Source organism: Eptatretus burgeri, chromosome 7, assembly GCF_056783735.1.
Source record: "Eptatretus burgeri isolate ZD-2024b chromosome 7, Ebu_testis_v1, whole genome shotgun sequence".
NCBI classification, from domain to species: Eukaryota; Metazoa; Chordata; class Myxini; order Myxiniformes; family Myxinidae; genus Eptatretus; species Eptatretus burgeri.
Window position 1 is genome coordinate 45,047,176 of NC_140967.1, and position 16,215 is coordinate 45,063,390.

Sequence of the window (16,215 nt, forward strand, 5' to 3'; positions counted from 1 at the left end):
GCCAAAAGGTCAACGTTGGCCTCATTTCTAAAATCGTCAATTTTCATCCGATTTACTTGAAATTTGAACAGGGTTTGCATATCATGTCACTGAATTCAACTACCGGAACCCATTATTTTTGAGATCAACGTAGGCCAAAAGGTCAACATAGGCCAAAGGTCAACAACTTTGGAGAGATTTCTAAAATCCTCAATTTTCATCCATCATTTTCAGTTGGAATTTGAAGGGGATTTGTACATCAGATCACTGAATTCAACCACCAATTATTTTTGAGGTCAACAGGCCAAGAGGTCAACATCGGCCAAATTTCTAAAATTATCAATTTTCATCCGAATGACTTGAAATTTGAAGAGGATTTGCATATTTGGTCATTGAATTCAACTACGAATTATATTTGAAGTCAACATATGCCAAAAATGTCAACATAGGCCAAAGGTCAACAAATTGGGTTCAATTTCTAAAATCCTCAATTTCGTCCCAATTGACTTGAAATTTGAACAGGATTTGCCTGTTCACCAAAGGTTAACAACTTACGTCTATTTCTAAAGTCCGCAATTTTCATCGATTTACATCGAAATTTCATCGAAACAATTTTCATCGAAATTTCAAGAGGATTTACATATCAGGTCGCTTAATTCACCCACAATTTTTTTTTTTGAGGTCAACAAAGGCCGAATTTCTAAAATTGTCAATTTTCATCTGATTCACTTGATATTTGAAGAGGAGTTGCCGATTTGGTCATTGAATTCAACCACCAATTATTTTGGAGGTCAAATTTGTTATATGGACTTTGCAAGTCTCGTGCTCTGTACAACGTCTTCTTATTTATGTGTTCAACAGGTCAAGAGGTCAACATAGGCCAAATTTCTAAAATTATCAATTTTCATTTGAAGAGGATTTGCATATTTGGTCACCGAATTCAACCACCAATTATTTTTAGGTTAACATAGGCCAAAAGGTCAACGTAGGCCAGATTTCTAATATCCTCAATTTTTTTCCGATTGACTTGAAAGTTGAAGAGGATTTTCATATTTAGTCATTAAATTCAATCACCAACTATTTTTAGGGTCAAATTTGTTTTAGGGATTCTTCAAGTATTGTGCTGTGCATGACATCTTTCTTGTTTATTTGTCTGTTCAAACAGAATGTGCTCACGTCGGCCACATATGCCACCGAGTGGTAGCCAGTTGTACACGTTATCTTTTTTCAAACGAGTATCTCAATGAAGTATGTACAATTATAATTCAAGTACGTCCATAAAGTTTATAAAGTATGTCCGGTACAATTACAATACCATTACGTCTATAAAATATGTACTATTAAACTACACAAAACAAGTCTGGATGAGGGCATGCAATCTTTGATTTCTCGTTCTGGTTACCTCCGCTACCGAAGGTGGACAGAGGTTATGTTGTAAACCCCTGCGTCAGTACGAGTTAAGAAGATGCCACACAGTCAAGCTCAGATCCAACGTCTGTGAACAGGATATCTCAAAAAGTTAAGGACAGATTTGGACAAAATTTGGTGGAGAAGTTGGGTGTGTGACTAGGATGAAATGATTCGATTTTGTTGAAGATCCGAATACGGATACTGGAATAAATAATAAAATTTTAAAAAAGTGATTGTTCACCATTGAGAGATAGGACCAAATACAAAACATGGTGGATGAGTTGGGGAGGTGACAAGAACAAGTTGATTCAATGTTGGTTAAGGTCTGGATCCAGATCCGGCCTATCAGTGGGGTTCAAAACGTAAACTGTTCAGCCTGGCGGTGGAATGTGCTCTCCCGTGTGACTGTTGTCATTATTCCCTGTGATTCACAAGGCTGTGCGGCAGCATCATTGGTTGAGGGTGTGGCTGTGCCACAGATGCAATGCCCTCTGTAATTCCCTCAGATGCAATTCAATGACAGCTCGCCGACTCTTCACCAAGGACACCATGTGATCTGTAACGTCCAGCAACGAATCCCGGCAGACCGGATGGCAGTTTAACGTCCATATCTGAGAGACGACACACTTATTGATGAATCACCACCTTGCCTGTGAAACACCAGGATGACAGTTAGTTTGTAGCTGGGTTGGGGTTCGAACCCAGGCTATACAGTTGAGAGGCAATAATGAACACCTCCGAGGCATCAGCCCACAATAACACTAACCAATGTTCCACTTCACCAATCGTGAATGGACATTCCATATATATATATATATATATATATATATATATATATATATATATATATATATATATATATATATATATATATATAATCTGCTTGTACTCCAATATGGCCGTGGGGTCGTTTGTGTGCACGAATTGTGACGTCACAAACACTCTCCATTGTAATTACGGCAAATGCTAAAGTAGGTGAGATTGTCGTTTTCTGCATCCACTATTTGTACATTCTTTGTATTAATCTTTTTCTTTTTTTTCCCCATTATTATGCACGTCGAAGAAACAGGACGTTATTACAGGCAGTGCTTTGAAGCGGTGTATTTGCAATATTTGTTAGGTTAGCTGGTCTGACGTTATTGTGAAATTTTATTTTTCTCGTTAAAATATCGCTATATTGGGTATAACATACGCCGTGTAAACCCGAAACGCTAATAAACAAACGAAGAAGGGATCAAGACTTTATAAGACAAGATGGTTTGTCGTCACGTGTTAAACGAATCGTTCTTGCTGCGTCGTGGGCTGCGGCCTACGTGCGGCCTTGTTCCTGCGTCGTGGGCTGCGGCCTACGTGCGGCCTTGTTCCTGAGGAACAGTAATTTATCGAACGAGACCACCGTTAGTCCCGCACCGCAGCCATGGCCGATGTTACTGCCCGGAGCTTGCAGTACGAATACAAGGCGGTGAGTTGAGGACATCTGGGAGTTTTATTCGAACCGACGTTTCGATGCTTCTGAAATTTACCGAACGAGTCAAGAGATCTCAATTTCCCGAGTTTGCCTGTTGTCGGTTGTAATTGTAATAAATTATTTTTCTTTTTCTCGAGATTTCACATTAAAGATCTTCGTATCAAAACCCCGAATGTTGACTGTAGTTTTGTTGTACAGAACGCTACCCGATATTTCAATAACGACTTGTACAAAACTGCCAAACCATCATGTTTTATGTTTTATGGAGAAACCTTCATCGTTTATTTATCAAATCTCTGCCTGATGATGAATCAAGTGTATAAATCAATTGGAACACATTGCAGTTTGTAATACTTTACAGTTTATATTACCACTTTTTGAGGGGAGGGGGGTTTGCCCCTCACTCCTCTCCCCTCCCCCCCCTCTTCCCCTCCTTTCCCCTTCCCTCCCTCCCCCCACAACACACTTTCCCCCTCCTTTCCCACCCACTTGATTACAAACATGGTTTGGTAGGATAGCCGGGAGGTTCGAATCCCGACCAAGCTATAAACTGTCATCTTGGTGTTTCACAGGCAGGGTCATCCATCAATGTATGTGCCGTCCCTCGGATGGACGTTAAAGTGGGTGTCCCGTCTGCTAACATTAATTGGTTGACGTTGAAGAATACCACCGTGGTGGCCTTCATGAAGAGTAGATGATGTATCGCCGGCACGTGAGCCAAATTCCCGCTCTCACCTACAAGCAACACAGCTGAGCCCCCTGGCAAATGATGCTGCCCCACATCCTTGTGCTGAATATGAAAAAAAGAATATCGGAAGACACGACAACTACAGGATCTCTAACCTCAGCTGAGCCCCCTGGCAAATGATGCTGCCCCACATCCTTGTGCTGAATATGAAAAAAAGAATATCGGAAGACACGACGACTACAGGATCTCTAACCTCAGCTGAGCCCCCTGGCAAATGATGCTGCCCCACATCCTTGTGCTGAATATGAAAAAAAGAATATTGGAAGACACGACGACTACAGGATCTCTAACCTCAGTTGAGCCCCCTGGCAAATGATGCTGCCCCACATCCTTGTACTGAATACGAAAAAAAGAATATCGGAAGACACGACGACTACAGGATCTCTAACCTCAGCTGAGCCCCCTGGCAAATGATGCTGCCCCACATCCTTGTGCTGAATACGAAAAAATAATATTGGAAGACGTTACGACTGCAGGATCTCTAACCTCTACCAGCAGCAACTAATGTGGCATATGGGTCTGCTAGTTTAACGTCCATCTGTCTGATGGACTGCGCATTAATGTATACAATGGCCCCCTGCCTGTGAAACGCCAATCTAACAGTTTTATGGTCTCATCGAGAATCAATCCCAGAGGCAAGCATGTTTCATTGTCACCTTCCTGTCAGACTCCAATTTCTACTCTGATCCTATATAGTATATAAGCTTTAGTTCCCACAGTTTTTATTCCAGAAATATTGATTTCTCACATTAATTCTCCATAATGGTCCTCCAATATTGAGATGTATTGTTTTTAGCAAAAAAACAATAGGGCATTGAACAATGAGTATTTGATAAAATAAATAATAAATAGACTGATGAATTGGCATTCACGATGTCATGACTCATTTCTTGACAGAACTCCAACTTGGTACTTCAAGCTGATCGGTCATTGATCGACCGTACACGGCGCGATGAAGCGACTGGAGAGGTCATGTCTCTTGTTGGAAAGCTGTCGGGTTCACGCATGGGAGACAAGGCTCAACGTACTCGGCCACAAATGCAGGAGCAGAGGCGTGAAAAGTAAGTTCTTGTGAGGCTAACCTGTATGAAATGGTACAGGTTATAAAAGATGTGTTCTGCAATCTAGAATATTTTGAAAACGTCCTCTCATCTCTCGGTAAATGTGATTTGTTTAACATCTTCAGGCGCCGAAAGCGAGATGAAGACCAACACGATGCGGTGCGCATGCGTGGTTGTTCATTGTTGTCGGAGGGTGTGGAGGACATGGTGGGCATCAATTACAAGCCTCGGACACGAGACACACGAGAGACCTATGAGGTCTTGCTTTCCTTCATTCAAGCTGCTCTGGGAGACCAGGTGATTTCATAAGTTGCACTTCTTTTGGATATGGGAGAGGAGTTTGTTTGTTCATTTATTTATTTTAGTGACGGGTGTGGAGAGCTGGAGGTGCAGAGCAGATGTCAAAACAGCAAAGGTTTAGGCAGAGGCCGCTTCATGGCAGGCTTCCAGATGGGTAGCGGTGTGTGGTGGATGGTTCCACACGTGATGTATCCTCACTGAACATGTGGCACGGTAACAATTGATGTATAGATCTTGGAAAATGTGTGGGGACGGGGTTCATTTGTATGTACATATGCATGCTGTAGACCACAGTTTGTTAATAATAATAATAATCTTATTATTTAACTGCCAAGATTATTCCCACACTATTGTGGGGTTGGCTGGGGGAAGCTTGGCCCAAATCTTTCACAAACCAGATGGCCAGGAATGACATTTGACTATGGTTAGGGCAGGAATTTGTCATTTTTTTTAGGTTGTCCCCGATAGGTCAACCCACTCTCTGTGAAGGATGTATGTGGGATCTTTAAAGTCCACCAACTAATGCTGGCAGATGAGACGTCAGTTTAACGTCCATTCGAGGAATTGCACACGCATTGATGAATCAACCTGTCTGTGAAAAATGGCATGTTAAAGATGCTGGTTTATCGCTGGGTCGGGATTCAAACCCAGGCTGGACATATTGCGGGAGAGTGTCCATAGCTCGAGGCTATCCTGCCAGCCCCCGTGCTAATATTTATTGTCATTATGCCATTATCATTGGACAGAATTTACTGATTTGTGGTTAGAATAATTTTGATGAAAAATACAACTTGGATGATATGGAGGCAGGAGTCAGGATTTGAGGAGGATGTATCAATAACTTGTAAGGTATGATGATGATACCACTCTGTTTGCAGAAAGTAGAGAGGACTCAAAATTGCTGCAAACAATGAAGAAGGAAAGTGAAAGCTGATCTTTATTTAAGCTTCAAAAAGATTGAAATCTTGTCAACTGAGAAGATCGACGTGTTCAGATTGGGAGACGATAGTGTGGAAAGTTTTATCTTCCCGGATTCTAAGATTTGAAGTGAATCGAGAATGTGGAGCGGAAATTAATGGACAGTTAGTGTTTGGGGAGAAGAGAAATGTCAGGATTAACAAATATGTGACAACACAAACCAAGAGGAGGCTGGTGAATGGTCTGTTATTTCCAGTTGCAATGTATGGATATGCGTCTTGGACAGAGTAAAAGTAAGGAAGGATATTGACAGTTTTTAAATGTGGTGTTGAAAATGAATTTTAATTCCATGGATTGCAAGGCGAACAAACAAGTCGGTGCTTGAAGAAATTAGACCACCGTGTACATTAGAAGCACAGATGCTAAAACAGAAACTCTCATGCTTTGAACACACCATGTGTGCAGAAGATGAGAGTCTGGAGGAATTAACCGTGCTGGGTATGGTTGTGGGAAGAAGAGGAAATGGCAGACTGGGGTGTGTTCCATTACCGATCAGCTTGTGGAGCACTCGTCAAGTGGCTCGCTTGATTTTAAGCACTCAAGCAAGCACTCCAACCAAGCAGTTGATAAGGAACTGCTGGCTTGGCAAGCAATAGCAAACTGATTGGTAATCGAACACACCCTCCTCCCTGATGAATAGGGTAGAGGCTGCAACCAAGCTGTCTCTGCCAGAGTTTTGGAAAGCAGTGCAGGATTGGGATATTTGGAGACATCTGATCATGAATGTCACCAGAAGTCGACCACGACTTGATGGAACTGGATAAATGGTTGTAATATTGTTTACTTCCGATAGGTTTGCAGACCAGTGACTGTTAGCCGATACACCGCCATGTATAAGTATATCCATTATTTTTCCATTTTTCCCTCAAGCGATTATTCTACAACACTAACGAACCTTAGGAATAGGGTTATGCATCAAATAAAGGTCACAATTGGGCCGCAAGGGTGTCGGTGGCAATATCGCACACCACACAAAAAACCATGGCCATATAAGACCCCAATATATGTTGCAAACAACCCATATACAGTCCACATATAATCTGATGGCAAGAAAAATTGGGCATGCAATGGGATTCATCATTCATGCTCAAAGACTCCTTTAAAAGCAGTTTTGTGAGCTAAAAATTATTGGTGCTTACCTAGAGCCCAAGCAAATCGAGACCGCTCTGATCCGTTCGTCTGTGGGGGATGCGATAAGCATTGAATGCCTTAAACACATTGGGTTTCCTCTAAACTTCTTCTAGTTAAGTAACGACTGTTTAAAAAGTTAATTGTACGTTGGACGGAATTGACTGAATCGTTTGTGGTTATAATAATTTTTACATCCGGTAGGTGTTCTCCACAAAACGCTACGCTGAGCTATTTATATACCTAAACACGAATTTTGTCCAAGATGGGAATTCCCCTTGGGGAGTTGGGAAAGTTAAGTCGCTACAACCTCCGTCATCTGACCCTTAGCCCCCCCCCCCCGGCAAGTTTTGTTGAGATTGGTTAAGTAATGACCGGTCAGACAGCGACAGCCAGATTGACACCAAATTGCATGATTTAGTATGATTGTGTTTGTGGACCTGCAATAAACATACTTCTTACACCTTTCTCTTTTGAACAGCCAAGAGACATCTTGTGCGGTGCCGCTGATGAGGTACTGTCTGTGTTGAAAAGTGACCGCCTGAGGGATGCTGAGCGACGCAGAGATGTGCAGGCACTCCTTGGCACACTGGAGGATTCCCGATACCACGTGCTGGTCAACTTGGGTCGCAAAATTACCGATTACGGGACTGACAAGGATTCCCAGCCTACAGGTTTGCAGATGTGGTAATGATTCTGAGATTACTTGTGGTTTTTTTGCTCCCGCTCCCACAATGACCACCCTTCCCCCCCTCATATTCCCCATTCACATTCGTTTTGTGAGTTTAAAGTTTCAAACGCTTAATGTATCTATTTCACTCATTCCACCCATGCTCTTGGGCATTGTTTCTCTTCGATGTACCAGCGTTTCACCAAGTATGCTTTTTTTTTGTTTAAGCTAAATTTTTAGTTTGTTCAACAGAAGATCAACAATCGTTGTAACTGGTATTTTTCCTGTTTTATTAATGCGTTTATTTTTACATATTTGTAATATACTTTTGGACCCTGCGTATTCACTATTAGTGGACACTTGCGTCCCTGTGCTTTGCGTATTTGTGGTCTTGGGGGGTTCTTTTTCGCGTGTTCGCGGGCGTATTCACGATATTTCTGCGTTTTCCCCAGTGTTTCGCGTGTTGTTTTCATGGTTATTTGCAGACTTATTCATGTTTTTTCACGGGATTTTTGATTTATTTTTTTTTTCTTCTTATGAATCATGAACTGCCAGGAACCTATTCCCCCCTTTTTCCATTTAAATAATGCCCTGACATTCGCGGATTCGACATTAATGGCATTTTTCAGGAACGTATCCCCTGCGAATAGCGAGGTCTGACAGTTCAAGCAATTTTTGTCCATTTCAGAAAAAAAAAACGTGAATTGGCGTTCTCGCTATCCCATTGGAGCATTTAACTTGACCCTCCCTCATCTGCACACTTGACTTCTTTTGTTTTTGTCCTAACACTCTTATCTGTTCCATTTCTTTCTTGTATTTCCAATAAACTTTCCAAAGGAGGTGTTTCAGATGTAGTATGCCATTGCTGTCATCTCCCTCTTCCTTTGCATTTATAATGACATCAATAAAGGTGTCCTCTTCAGGTGTCATTCCATAGTCCTGTACTTGACCAGAATGATATTACTGTTTCCCCACTGGTCAACTACTCCATTCCAAACGCTTAGGATCTCTCTTCATTGGATCAATTGCCAGTGTTTATTTGATGTTACAAATTTTGCATATTTATCATCTCCAGCCAAAGATTGTGATGTTGGAGTAGTTTCAAAGAGGACTGAATTGCCCTTCATTTAACCAAACCTCAGCTTGGTGGAGGGAAAACAAACCATTTATATGTGCCTCCATGAGGCTGAACTTTCTGTTCAATGAAAATTAACCCAGCAATTTAGAGCAAAACACTTGTCCATATCGATAACTCAAATGATCATTAGAATCTCCCATAATGAAGCTGAGTCTACGGGTCTATCACTTTCCCATCGCAGACAGCACGGTTGTTTGTCTTTTACCGCCTCCTGCTCTTTCCTTGCTTTGTCCTCCTCAGGTTTTTGTGCACCTTCTGTTGCACCCTATATTTTCATGCACACTCTTCCGTGCACCCTCGGCTCTTTCCGTGCTTTGTCCCCTTCGGGTTTCTGCAGGGCGCACGCTGTTCACCATGAACCCGTTTCTGGTGAAACTTCCAAAATCCAGTCATTGCTCACCTCCACCCATTTGTTCCTCTTTTTTTTTTCCCCCACCTATGGAACCAACTTCCACATTATCTTCAATCTCATTCTTCACTTCAGGTCCTCAAGACAGTTGCTAACCATAATCTCAGATCACCCCCTCCCCCCCATCCAAAACCATGATCTTTTCTACCCCCGTCAACACCCTCCCTCTAAACCCACCTTTTTCTCAATTTTCAATCGTGAGAGTTTGCTTCTGTGTCCATCTTGTCCACCCCGTGCATCCTCTCCTACCCTTCAATCCTCCTCACATCCTTTATTTGTCTCCCTCTATTTTGTCCATCGACCCTGCTGTTTGTGTTCCCTACTCTTTCTTCTGTTCCTTTTTGTTCTATTACATCCTGATCTGTTCGGTGTTGTTGCTCTTCCACGAGCTTCGACTTTGTATCCAAAAAAACAACGTATTCATGATGTGTGATATTGTTCTGTTCTGCCAACATTTCCCATAGATGACAACATTGATGAGACGTACGGAGTGAATGTGCAGTTTGAGTCTGACGAAGAGGTAACACAACACACCTTTGACCTGCATACTCGTCGTGGCTTTTGATTTATTGTGGTTTTGTGCTGAGTTCCACTGATGTGTTTTAGGAAGGTGATGAGGATGTCTATGGTGAGGTACGAGAGGACTTGTCTGATGATGAAACCGAAGGGGTGGAAGCAACTGTAGACTGCACCCTCTCTGCAAATGTAAGTATTCGCATTAAAGTGGTTTCTTAGCTTACTCGTTTATTTGACCGAGGTCTCTATCCCCTCCCCCACCCCTTTCTACCCACACCCAAAAATAAAGAAAATATATAGCTATTGTTGAAACACTTGGAACCAACACGTATACAAGATTTAGTACAGATCGGCCCACCCCTATTTTTTTTCTTTGATTTTGTAGAAATGGGGGTGGGGAGGGGGCATGAAGCTTTGACGGGGTGGGTGGAATGGGGTTTGATGCTTTTCCTGATTCCTTATTCCCAACTTTGACAGATGGAGGTAAAGATCATGATATGCGAGATTAGAACGGTTGTTAAATGCATGGAGAAGTACTGTGCTGCATGAGTAGAAATGAGGGGTGAGGTTTGTGGATGAGGCACAGAGCAGACAAAAACCTCAGAAAAATAATCCGTTTGAAGAAGAAGAACAGACACATATTGTGATGGAGTTGTGAAAGAGATGCAATGGTTGAAATGATTTTTTTTTCTTTTTTTTTTTTCTTAAAGAAGTATTTATATTTACACGAATGCTCAGACCATCTTGATGCTCTAATCTATCCCTTGATACCCTAAAAAATAGATTTGATGTGCCTTTTTCCCATTTCCGAATTATAAAGTCGGTAAATTTGTGATTAAAAGTCGAAATCTTCTTCTTCAGATTAGTCATTACGGTGCACCAGGAAGTTGACAGTCTTATCCGTACTGTCTCTATGGCTACATCGCGGTGTGATTTAACTCAAACGGCGAATAATTTTCAAAATCCCCCCCCCCCCCACAAATATGCCAAGTTGATACATCCTTGGTGCTGGTATTGTAATTTAAACCATTATGGTGGCTTCATGCAACACCAATGGCCGAAAAACCTTAAGTTTGCCAGAAATTGGACGATGTTTGTCTGACATACCCGCGTGTGGATCGGACCTCCATAATGTTCGATTTTGTGCTCGGAACATGTTGCTTAGCACTGTTATGAAACAACAGAGATAGCTATAGTCTGTAGATCTTGTGGTTATCCACCATGATTGAGAGAGGATGCCATCCCCACGATTTAGAGGAAGAAACAGCTGTCGCTCGAAAGTGTAACACGATCTCTACCCAACTACCAGCACATGTACATATTCGATTTGAGCAGTGAATCAAACACCTGTTGCCATTGCCCAACCGTTACCACAAGAGCACCTGAAAATAATTATCTATTATCAACACAAATTTTGACAAGACAAATGAACCTCCATCTATTTATCGTGGAGAGAAAGTATTTATGTATCATCATCTACTCCTCCGAGAGGATGTGACTTAGGACGCTAAAATTTCAATCCCCCTCCCTTCACCCCCACCCCCAGTTGCACTCCCTCTCCACAGTCCCCCCTCTCCACAGTCCCCCCTCTCCACAGTCCCCCCTCTCCACAGTCCCCCTCTCCACAGTCCCCCCTCTCCACAGTCCCCCCTCTCCACAGTCCCCCCTCTCCACAGTCCCCCCTCTCCACAGTCCCCCCTCTCCACAGTCCCCCTCTCCACAGTCCCCCCTCTCCACGGTCCCCCTCTCCACGGTCCCCCCTTCTCCACGGTCCCCCCTTCTCCACGGTCCCCCCTTCTCCACAGTCCCCCCTTCTCCACAGTCCCCCCTTCTCCACAGTCCCCCCTTCTCCACGGTCCCCCTTCTCCACGGTCCCCCCTTCTCCACGGTCCCCCCTTCTCCACGGTCCCCCCTCTCCACGGTCCCCCCTTCTCCACAGTCCCCCCTCTCCACAGTCCCCCTTCTCCACAGTCCCCCCTCTCCACAGTCCCCCCTTCTCCACAGTCCCCCCTCTCCACAGTCCCCCCCTCTCCACAGTCCCCCTTCTCCACAGTCCCCCCCTCTCCACAGTCCCTCCCACAATCCCCCTAACAATACTCATACTGACCACCATCACCCCCACGATCCCCATCACCATCCCACCATCTCCCCCACAATCAACCATCACCCAAATAAAACCCACCACCATTCCACCACCGCCCCCCACACCCACTTCCATCATCTCTTCCCAATTCTCGTCTCGTATCGACCATCACCTCCACAATATCCACTGCTACAGCATCTCCCCCTCTCACCGAGCACCACTCCCCTCTCCACTGGGGCGGGACATCGACCCCTTTCGGACATGATGGTGAGATACAAATGGCATCCGGGGAAAGTATGGAACGGGGCGATCCCATAACATACAAAGACACCTGGTCAGCCTGCGACAGTAGGACAAAGCATTTGTCGCCGATTTTTGTCTGCGGTGTCCGAGTGTGCCGGTGTTGGCCGTCCTGTCAAGCGATGACGGGTATTTCTGTTCCAGTAATTTATCAACTGATTTATCAATCAATACAAAAAACCCACTGAGCTGTAGTGAGCATGTGATTGGTGTTTTTATCTACAATTACTCTTCTGCCTTCTTCCTCTTTATGACTTGCACAAGGCTCAAAACGATATTGTTACGAATTCTGGCCCGCCTGGCGTGCGAGCGATTGCGTAACTCGAATCGCGACCGCGTCGCCCACCAGGACAGGTAATTCAGTCGTGACCCTCCTGGAACTACCGCCAGGAGCCAGTCACGGGTGGGGGTTTAACCTCACCACAACCCAGTCCACATTCTACCCACGCGAATTAGGGTGAATCGCCGAATGTCGATATACCTAAGTACCCGTGCGGGTAGCGTACCGAGGAGTTGTAACACGCCGCAGGTCAGCTCTGGACACGAAGCGCTTAAGCGGCTCGTTCCGTGCTAAGGGGATAACCGAGCGGAGTTATTGCCGACCTCGACAGTTCAGATTACTTGCTGGGTGTCGAAACCCACTACCAATCCCTTCTGTGATGCAAGATAGCACTTTCAAACGAAGGAAAGGACACAACGAAACGCGTCACAATTTAACAAGCACCTTTATTTCACACACACACACACACACACACACACACACACACACACACACACACACACACACACACACACACACACACACACACACACACACACACACACACACACACACACACACACACACGGCAAGCACGTATTCACAGCCATACAGTAAGAATGCACATATAACAGTCAAAGCAATGAAAGCAACGCAGAGATACAACCGAATAAAGCAATGTACAAGCACTTATTCAGGTTTACTTAAAAGACTGGCGCCACACACACATTTACACAAAAAGCAAATAAAAGCCACCCTCATAGGCAAGGGGGCAGACAGGTCCGTGGACCAAATGTACGTGGGACCTGGGTGAGCGGCCAGGTCCACGAGACCGAAGGGGTCTTACCCGCACCCTCGTGGCGCGATGGCGGGTAAGCTGCAATGTCAGCGTAACGTGCCTGACTCCGTGCCCCTGGCGTGGTCGGTGAGCTCCTTTAGGCGTGCGTTGCGCAAGCACGTGTTGGTCGGTCGACACCACGGTTGGGGTGGGGAACTGACGGGGTTACCGGCGCTATCTCAGCGCGGATGGGGGGAATTGTTGATGCTCGGGGTGGAGAGAGGGGAATGGCGGACGCTCCGTCCCACTAGCGGGGCCTTGGGACCGCACCGACTCTGGCGAACTCTCGCCCCTGAGCCCTCTTACGCGTCCCTGCTTCACTCCGCGACTCGTCCCTCGACCTCAACTCCGAGCTCCGTCCCCTTCGCCCTCCGATCCCCACAAACACACGACTCAGACTCCACGACTTCGACCACGACCCAACAACGACAACCTCGACGACGACCTCAGTCTTCACTCGACCAGCCAGCCGCGAGTCGCCTTGTGCTCGCGTCTTTATAGACCGGGGGAGGAGCGTGTATGTAAATTCGCAGATCAAAACTTGCTTGGAGGCGAGGCCACGCCACCCGATGTTCAGCCATTGGTCGGGAAAAAATGGGCGTGAGCCTCTCTTGATCCAAATTTCCTCCTAAAAGGAATCCACATGCATCGCGCTTGGGAGCGGGGCCACACCGCCCGACGCTCGCCCATTGGATGGAGGAAAAGGGGGCGTGAACCTCCCCTGATCCGATTTCCTCTCCCGTAAAGGCATCCATTTGTACTCGCGGCTCGACGCGTTCGGCAACAATCACCGAACGGGCCCTAGACAGCACGACGTTCGGCGTTGACAGGTGGTGTGGTTGATGGTTGTGGAAGGAGAAAGGCAAAGGTGGTGGGGGGTTTGCTGTGGTGGTTTGGTTGTTGGCGGGCGTCGTTTGAGAATGGGGGTGAGGCGATGCTTGCGGGGTGGGGTTGTGGAGGTGAAGGTAGTGGCGGTTTGGTGTAGTTGTGCGGGGGCGTTGTTGGTAGTGGTGATTTGGTTGTTGGGGGGTGATTGGTCCAAAATAATGATAGATAAAGAAAAATGGCTAACTCAAAGCGTCGCAGCCCGGATGAATCGCACATATTCCCTCTAAACAACGGGTGTCGACTAACTACACATCAACTTATCGATATATCTAACCTGAGGACCTTTCTGGTGTATTGCAAATTTCCACAGCCGTAACAATACGTTTCCACAATCTCCCTAAAAGCGTTTACATTTCTAATTTTGTCTCCAACCGTTCCTTCAAAATCCCATTGATCCGTTTCAACATTCTGAGAACCATCAGAGTTACTGATTCATGACCGTGGAATCGGTATCGGAATCCAAACTTGACATGCACTATTTCTCTATGTAACACACCATTTGGATCAAGGTGAGTTCATAATGTCACATCACTGGCAAAATCAAAAATCGGCACTCGAGGACGTTTTCCGACACTGATTGGCAAAAAAAATTAACAATTTTTTTGGACAAAAATTGGACTGTGATTCATGATTCTAAATGGTTTTCAGGAAAAAAAATTTTGTTTGGGTTGCCCTTTATTGGAGATTCGGTTTTGAGAAAAGATGGTGGGGGGGGGGATGTCAAACCAGGAGCAGAAGGAAATTCAATAAAAATGGGAATCGTTATGGAGTGAAATATAAAGTGTTGTTGTTTGTGTTTGTTCCAATTTTTTTGAAGTGAGGACAGCAAATAGGATAGTGTTGAGTAAATTGAAGCAAGATACCTTTGAATACACCCATGATTACGCTAAGGAGGACACACTTTCTATCCGAGGAAGACCTTGAAAATGACTGTTAAGGCCTTGACAATACAAAACAAATCGCACAATAGTGAACAAATTAACATGAAATATTGCACGGGACGAAACGGCAACACATTGACGAATGACGCACACAAAACACGGTGCATCCGGTTCAGAAAACTCTGCTTTAGTGAGGTGGGACCGAGCAGCTCTGATTTCACCATGCACGCGTGAAGAACCAAAACCGGAAGTCCGATTCCCATCGACATGTGTTATAATTGGGGGCGGTGGGAGGATGCGTTCCCATGACACACTTTCAGTCACCCTAACATAACTTTAATCTCACTTAATTACATATTGGAAACAAGTATTAAACAAATCAATAAATAACCCATGAAATACACAGATGGACTCACCAAAATGTCGGGTCTGGATGGAAGAGGCAGGAGAGGGGTGGAGAGATGGCGAGAGAGGGAGAGTAGATGGAAAGATAGTCGTGGCGAAAAATATTGGCACCCTTGCACTTTTTTCAAATAACTCACAATTTTCTCAAAAAATAAATTGAAATTGAGAAAAGTATTTCTTTTTGATTCAGAACTTAATATTTCCTTTTAAATCAGAAAATATAAAGAAATGGCATTGACATAATTATTGACACCTTTTGACCTGATATTTGGTAGCGCAGCCTTTTTTATTTTTTATATCCATTGTCGAGGGTCGTATGAGAGCTAAACACAATGCAGCAAGGGGGGCATGAGACGAGGGGTGGGAGAGGGAAGGACAAAACAGTGGGGAACAGAGACATTAGGACATCTGTGGAAGGGAGAGGGATGGGGTGGGGTACATGTGGTGAACAAGATTGACACTACAGGGACTTTCAGGAAGGAAAGCAGGGAATTTGAAGGAGGTGAGTTTGGGGTGGGTTAATGGGAGTAGAAAAGATTGAGGTTTTGGATGGGGGAAGATAAGAGGTGGTGGTGAACGGCTGTTTTGAAGGCTTGGAGGGAAGAATGGGATTGAAGAGAGTGTGGGAGTTCATTCCAAAGGTGGGAAAAAAGAGGAATGAAAGAGTGAAGGTGAGCAGTGCTTCTTGATATTGGTAGTTTTACCACAGGGGGTTGCTGGCGGACCTTGAGCGCCCTGCAGAAATATGGGGGGGGG

At 44.7% G+C, this 16,215-nt stretch overlaps 1 protein-coding gene across 1 annotated transcript in view; it reads left to right on the forward strand.

Annotated features, from left to right (window-relative positions):
- The first annotated feature begins 2,627 nt into the window (after positions 1 to 2,627).
- The window catches only part of SNRNP200 (small nuclear ribonucleoprotein U5 subunit 200), a 48,269-nt gene continuing 34,681 nt past the window's right edge, over positions 2,628 to 16,215 (forward strand). The window contains exons 1-6 of the mRNA XM_085888275.1: positions 2,628 to 2,851; positions 4,503 to 4,666; positions 4,792 to 4,963; positions 7,554 to 7,746; positions 9,754 to 9,809; positions 9,896 to 9,994. Coding sequence (XP_085744401.1) covers positions 2,807 to 2,851; positions 4,503 to 4,666; positions 4,792 to 4,963; positions 7,554 to 7,746; positions 9,754 to 9,809; positions 9,896 to 9,994 — 729 coding nt within the window. The 5' untranslated portion in view covers positions 2,628 to 2,806. The remainder of the gene's footprint in view (positions 2,852 to 4,502; positions 4,667 to 4,791; positions 4,964 to 7,553; positions 7,747 to 9,753; positions 9,810 to 9,895; positions 9,995 to 16,215) is intronic.